A 7,616-nucleotide genomic window follows, 5' to 3' on the forward strand; every position below is an offset into this window, starting at 1 on the left:
ATTTGAGATAAACCCCAAGTCTAGGGATGTCTGACGATATTTTTAAAGTTCAGTGACTATGGACGATATAAACTCATAGTCCAGGGACGATTTTTGTAGTTCACTCTTTTAAAAAATTCGCATGTCCCATCCGATATTCTGAAAGGTCAGTAAATTTAATCACAAATTCCAAAATTTAGACTTTTTTTCTAAAATCTCTCCACTCAAAAATACTAGAATTAAGGTTGAAAATTAACTTGATAAAATTCAAAATTCAAGTTAATAATTGGTGCAATATGCCGAGGTTTTATATATGAAGTCAATCGAAACATCTGGAGACTCTTGCACTGAAACGCAGGCAAAGCTAAAACCACAGCAAAAATTCGCGAATCCCGCTTCCGTACAACAATGGCGAAAGTCCCCTCTAAGCATTCTCGCGATCAGCCTCCGGTACCAATTTCCCCTATTGATTCCACTTCAAATTTTAGCTATTTTGTTTTTTTGCTTCAAGTTTTTATGCCGTCGAGTAAGGGATGCTATATTCTTTTGTTTTTTGTGAGGATTACTCGTTTGATTTTCCACCATTATCTCAGATAAGTTCCGGTTTAAGTCCTGGTACCGGAAATATTAAGAAACAAAAATTCCTGTTTGATGTTTTCTTTTACAGAGTACGAAATTACTGGCTTTCATTATATTCTTGTTCTTGAACTTTCTATTTCGATGTCTTACTCAGCAGGACGTCGAGGGGCTTTTGAATAACTTACAGGACTGGGAATTGTCTTTTAAGGAGAAAGATAAGAAACTGAGAATGGATGCTTTTGGAAGGGGAAAGCTGGTAAGTACATTGCCCAAGATTAATTATTTGCCTAGCAGATTCTGGTTTGCTGGTTGTATCTTTACGATTAATCAGGATATGGATTCATTGAGGTCTCTAAGTTTTCTAAGACTCTTTGAAATTTCCGATGGTTGTTGAATTTCTTTTGGATTGGATAGTGATGGAGAACTATATAACTTGGCATCAAAGGTGAGAATGTGGGCTATGGAACTTAATCTCAATCATCATTTATGGATCTACAACCTCTTTTATAACCTTAAATTATTGTTTGGCATTTGTTCTCCTAGCTTGTTTGGGATCTGGCTGCTAGGGTTGCTAATGCTAATAAGAGTCTAAGATCAATGAGATGAGCATGTGTATTCTTGTAACATATTCAAGATATAAATATCGCAACAGCTCTTGGAAAAATTTGTTAGGAGAATATACTTGTTTAGAAATTATCGTAGAGATGTACCTAAATGTCTGGACTTTATAGTTAAATAAATTTGATCTCATGTCACAAGACTCACAACTCACATTGTCCTTGACCACACATTACTTGAGTATACTCTCTGACCATCTTTCATGCTGTTTTCTTGCATCTTTAAAAAGGATCGTGATCCTCCAAGTCAATCAAGTCAAAATAATTCTAGACTTTCTGATAACACTAGAGTTAACGGAAGACAGACAAAAGTTAAAACATCCTCTTCTGACAATAAGGATACCATGGGACAGCATGATTATGTAAAAAAATATGAGGCACTTAGTCGACTACCAAGCGGAGTCTCATTTGAGGAGGGTGTTGTTGATGCTAATTCTGAGAAAGAATTGGTATGATCTTTCTCTTTATCGGTCATGCTTTTATTAATTGCATTGTGCTCTTGAGTTATTTATTTGCTCCTTTCTATTTTGGTTTTTAGGGTAATGATTTTTTTAAGCAGAAGAAATTCAATGAAGCAATAGACTGCTACTCTCGTAGCATTGCACTATCACCAACTGCAGTCGCTTATGCCAACAGGGCAATGTCATACATCAAAGTTAAGAGGTACTTTAATTTATGTTGAAGTTTGTTAAGTCCATAGATAACTAGATATACATCAGGAAGTCCCCATTAAAAGTGTGGCCTTTTTATCTGGCAATAGATTCTTGGATGCCGAAAATGATTGCACTGAAGCTTTGAATTTAGATGATCGCTACATAAAAGCATACTCTCGGCGATCAACTGCTAGAAAAGAACTCGGGAAACTCAAGGATTCTATTGATGGTAGAATCTTCATTTTTTTTACTCTAATGGTCTTTACTCCCTTATATGTAACTGACCCTTTTGTAGTGACACATAGATGTTGAATTTGCTTTAAGGTTGGAACCACAAAACCAAGAGATCAAGAAACAGTATGCGGAATGCAAAGCTTTGCTTGAAAAGGTAGATTTATTATTTTGCTGACTTAGATTTTTGTAATATTACTCCGATGCTGGCTATGTCATATATGAGACTCGCATCGGAGCAATATTATTTTGCTGACTCGCATAAAGTACAGATGTTATTTCTAAGTAGTACCCAATGTGTTAAGCAGCATAATTTCTTGTATTCGTTGTGTGAATTTGAGGTTTTCATGAATCATGATAATATTACCTACAGTGGCTATTAAATGAACAAGACTTGGTGCTATGTTATCTGGTAAAAAGCCAATGCAGCAGGTGATAGTCTGATCTTTGTGTACCATGAGTACTAGCCATAAGAGCAAGGTCAGAAAATATAGTCCTAAACTGATGGAAGCAAAAGATTTCAGAACAAGCTAGGTTTATTCTTCCTTTTCAGTTAACCCCTATTGAACATTCGAGTGATATTGTACTTATGGCCTGCCGGGTATTGAAATTTTGAAGTCGTAATGCTAAAGTTTGTCAATAATTGTACAAGTACTTAGTAGTTTCTCGTGTTATCTTTCAGTTAATTTTGTTTTGTTTTAATTTGTCCATGTTTGAGTATGATTGAGAAGGATACTAATCTAAACCATTATCAGGCCAAATCTGCCCATCAGAATAATGGTATCAATAGGTGTATATTGTAGTGACACATATACAAATATGAAAATATAAATGTGGTACTTTAACATTATCAGTTTACTTCTGGAGTATACATCTCGCTACTTTCTGTTTTCCTTGTTCTTTGGTTATTTACCTTTTTGTTGTGTTTTCAACTTTAGGAGATTCTGAAGAAGGCATCTGGGGCATTAGTAGCAGGACCATCGAACGGAGCACTCCAAGAGAAGGTAGGGATTGACAAGAAGAAATCTGCAACAAGTTCCCCTGCTAGAAGAGTGCCTAAGGTTGTTGAAGATGATTCCAAGGTTTGAACTCGACCGTGATAAATTTTAATTTTGTTTTCATATCAATATTCTATATTTAAAGATTCTGAGCAAAGGATACCTAAATTTCATGTAAGTTTTAGTGAGCTGCTTAGGTCATTGTATACAATATACTGATGTGGTATATATTGTACTTGGATGTGGGGATAGAATACATTTGGATATTCTACCCTGGTAGTTAGTAGATGTTTGCTGAAGCTGTATTTGCCTCTGAAACTTGTTTGGCAGGCTAATATTAAAGAAGTTTCAAGTCAGGCATCTGCGGAGAACAAAGAAAACAGTATTCTAAGTAATGAATCTCATGTTGGTGCTGTCTCAGAGTGCGCTAAGGTCTGAAGATGAGGTCTTGCTTTCACGAAAATTTCAATCTTTTGCAATAAGCTTTTGCATATTCTTTGATATTTTCATTCGTAAATTTTTATGCTGAATATTTGCATGTTATTGAGAACAACATTGCTGTATCCTTTTGCATGTGGTGGAATCTAATGGACAATAATGGTGGAAAAGGACAAATTCTTTTTCTCCTGATATAGCAAAAATAGGGAGTTTTTTTTGTTTCTGATGTTTCCTTCTTCATTAATTGATGTGCGGGTTTGAGCATACTTCATTCCACTCTTAATGGAATGTGGGTGTAAGGAAATACTGTCAGAAAAAAGGGCAGTGGCCTAATTAGAGAAGCCCTGTTTTTGTATAACCTCAGTCCGATATCTGAAAGAACGTGATAATTTCAAAACTGTTTTTATGCTTTAAAACTTAACATTACAACATAATGGTACTATAGTTCAAAACAAAAGAAAAGCTTGTCATGATAATATTAGTTAGTTGCTGTTCATCTTGAGGTGAGCAATTGTTGAGTAAATACTTTTGTTTTGCATGCTCAACTCTTTGTATAATGTTGCTGCAGTGTCAATATGACGTACCCTGCTATGACTCTTAGTCACTGCTTTTCATTCAAACTTTTCACAGGGGAAAGTCCAAAACAAGCTGGAGCTGAGGGCATCTGTGCAAGAGCTTGCTGCAAAAGCAGCTGCTCTGGCAAAGACCGAAGCTGCAAAAAACATTGCTGCACCAACTTCAGCTTATCAATTTGAGGTTTCTTGGCGAGGACTGTCTGGTGATCGTGAGTTACAGGCTCGCTTATTGAAGGTGTGAAATTTCATTTCATTATTTCCGAAAGCTTTTTTTTAGTCCTGAGCTTAAGCTTGTGACCCCGTTGTTAATCAGGCTACTTCACCAACTGCATTACCTGGGTTGTTTAAGCATGCATTGTCAGCTCCAATACTAATTGATGTCATTAGGTGCATTGCCACCTTTTATATGTAAGATGCTAACCTCTCAGTAATACAAGGTGGAAGCTCTCCTTTTATTCAATGACGACATGGATATTGTTTTACTTTTTGGCTATAGGGAAGAGATGGCATTAGGTATTGAATACTTGCAAAGTTTTTCCAAAGTCCCAAGATTTGATATGATCATCATGTGCCTTTCACCAGCGGATAAGGCTGGTACGTCTTGTCTTTTATCTTCTATGGTATCTCTTACTGTCATTTAAATACAAGATTTGTTTCATCATGATGCTGTATGGAACTAATACATGTGATATCTAGAGTGAAAATTCACTTTTTTTTCTTCTTCTTTTGATTCTATTCATGTAAATGCACTGGTTTCTTTCTGTTGTATGAGTAGTATTTTATGTCCTTCCAGTAAATAAAAGCTTCCAGAGCTTTTCTGTTGTCTGTTTATCCCTGTTACTAGAAGTATCAGCATTTTATTTTAATCTTGCCACATATAATATCCATAACTAGCCGGCGTTTATAGCTAAGATATCAATAAGGCCCTTGATCAGTAAGTTGATTCCACTAGATACAGCTAGCAACGAAAACTAGTAAAGTAGCGCTTGATGCGGTCTTACTACAATACATTTGACAGACATATGTTTATTTGAAACAGATCTTTCTAAGATATGGAAAGAAGTCTTCAGTAAGGGAACTGCAGAATACGTGGAGATCCTCGGTAATTTGCGCCCAAAATATGGCATAAGCCATTGATGAGCATCTGCTTTTTACACCAACTCATGGCTGAACTCCATCCTGTCGTATAGAAGGCTTGGTTCACATTTTGTCGTTGATCGCGTTCGTGTAGAATGACGAATGTGACAGAAGTTGAATGATGTGATCCCAATGCATACAAGCCTGTGTAAACGCATTATATTAAAATTCGAATACACTGATTTGTGTTAGATTTTGTTGATGTGTACAGTCGACTCGGTGATGGGCGCATGGGAGAATGTATTAATCAAATGGTAAACTTCATGGTACAAATATCATGACTCTTCGTTGTTAAAATATTCTCTATCTCAAACACTACGGTGTATGGTGGTGTTCGGTTTCCTAGATAAGATTGTACAAAGTTATAATTTAAAATTGAGTTGTGAGATTATTTTAGTTGGAGGGGGTTAGCTATAATTAGTTATTACTCCTTCCATCCTATAAGAGTGTCTATAATAAGGCAGAACAGCCACGCCATAGGCAAAAAAATCTTGTTCGCCTAGTCAGCACAATTGCAAAAACTTGTCCTGTCACACCACAGTCACAAATCACATTATTTATAGGTTGTATTTATAGAAAAAAATGAATTGGGAATAGGTTGAATTTATAGAAATATATTAAGAAAATAAAATAAAATAAAAGTTGGAAATATGCTGCCGCGGCGGTCTCGCGGCGTACAATAGGGCCGCCGCGTATCCGCCGCTCCACCTTGTCCATCGCCATGTATCCGACAGTTCCTCCACCGCCGCAGCTCTTCCGTGCCCGCCCCCACAGTGGGCACTCTAAGAATATGCACTTTGGGTTGAACACGAGTTTTAATGCACAATTGATGAAGTAAGAGAGAGATAGAAAGAAAAAATAATTAATGTCTTATTAGTGGATAATGGGGTCCATCTCAATAGAGAGAAGAGTTTTCAAAATTGAAAAATGCATATTACTGTGGGACAGACTAAAAAGAAAAAACAAATGTATATATTCTTATGAGAGGGAGGAAATACATGATCATCAATATAGGATTTAGTTATGGGATTCAATTTTATGAATCAAACACACTATATATTTAATCTTAATATATATTCTTACAAATTGCACCCTACTTTGGTTGCGAACATCTATTGTTGTCTTCAAATTTAAAAATTGTGCAATTAACCCCTTCTCTAGGTGGGCATCCACGAACCGACTCTTTGGAATTTTCTTTTAATTTTTGGGTTAGAACAAAAATGTGAGACACGTTTTGTCGTTATCAGCGGGTATAGACACTCTTGTAAGTCACAATCCATGTCATTTTGATGTTACATTAAATTCTATCGACAATGGAGTTGGACAACGAAAAATATGGTTGGACTATTTCCAATTTTCGGGTAAGTACTAACTTTGATCTTTCAACCTTAATCCGACAATTAATCCCTAAATTACTTAGGCCATCCGCAATGGGCGGACGATGGCACGCCCGATGGCGCGCATCGTCCGAGCCATTCATCGTCCGCCCCCACTGTGGGTGTGTGGCATAGGCCGCAGACGATAGGCGCGGCCTATGCTTCGGGCGCGACTTAAACCGCGGACGATGGCCATCGTCCGCGCCATCGTCCGCTCCATTGCGGACGTCGCGGACGATGGCCATCGTCCGCGACATCGTCCGCCCCATTGTGAAGGCCGCGGACGATGGCATGCGGTTTCGTTTTTTTATATAAATCTCGTTTCTCATTCAGTTGTGCATACGAACATATCGACTATCTCTCAACATATTCTCTCTCAACATCTCAACATATCGACTATCTCTCAACATATTCTCTCAACATTCAGTTGCGTTTTTTATTATTTCGCATTGTAATGTATTAATTTTTATTAAATGAATGAAGTTTTTAAAATTCGTATTTTAAATGTATTTTAGTTTTTTTTTTTAATTCGTATGTATTTTGTAAATATTACAAAATTAATGATGTGGCGCGCCATAGGGCGCGCCTTAGGGCGCCCCACTGCAGGTGGAGAAGGAGGAGGATAAAAATGCTGACGTGGCGCGCCTTAGGGCGCCCCACTGCTGATGGTCTTAAGGATTTTTGAAGCAATGAATATATGGGAAAAGGATTATAATAAAAATTGAACCACATTTTATTGTAGAAGGCAGAACTACCATTTGTAGGTAACACAAATGTCTTTTTTTAGTTCATTTTAGAAAATATAAATATCATTTTAGATCGTTTTAATCATCCTTTCTAAAATGACTAAAAATAAATTCCATATTATCTAAAATGATTAGGTGTTTTGCTTATGTAATCTCCATGTTATCCTGCTCAAGGGTCTTTTATTTGCATCCGTATATTTTCAAATAAACTCCTACTATTCTCATGTTTCGTTGGCATCTCAAACCATATACTAATATTTTACCAATACTTTTATTTTAAATTTAAC

The 7,616-nt window shown here is 36.6% G+C and overlaps 1 protein-coding gene across 2 annotated transcripts; it reads left to right on the plus strand.

Moving 5' to 3' along the window:
- The first annotated feature begins 286 nt into the window (after positions 1-286).
- LOC121803080 (RNA polymerase II-associated protein 3-like) lies at positions 287-5,504 on the plus strand. Of its 2 annotated transcripts, none has more exons than XM_042202788.1 (12): positions 287-429; positions 713-814; positions 1,406-1,624; positions 1,714-1,838; positions 1,936-2,057; positions 2,134-2,216; positions 2,998-3,141; positions 3,388-3,489; positions 4,126-4,305; positions 4,384-4,478; positions 4,567-4,664; positions 5,110-5,504. In XM_042202788.1, exons 1-12 carry the CDS (start codon positions 388-390, stop codon positions 5,205-5,207), a joined length of 1,410 nt encoding a protein of 469 aa, XP_042058722.1. In that variant the 5' UTR covers positions 287-387; the 3' UTR covers positions 5,208-5,504. The 2 variants fall into 2 exon arrangements, with proteins under 2 accessions (XP_042058722.1, XP_042058723.1); XM_042202789.1 differs by having other exon boundaries at positions 296-429; positions 716-814.
- Positions 5,505-7,616: the final 2,112 nt, after the last annotated feature.

The sequence above is a fragment of the Salvia splendens genome, chromosome 5 (genome assembly GCF_004379255.2).
Source record: "Salvia splendens isolate huo1 chromosome 5, SspV2, whole genome shotgun sequence".
NCBI lineage: Eukaryota > Viridiplantae > Streptophyta > Magnoliopsida > Lamiales > Lamiaceae > Salvia > Salvia splendens.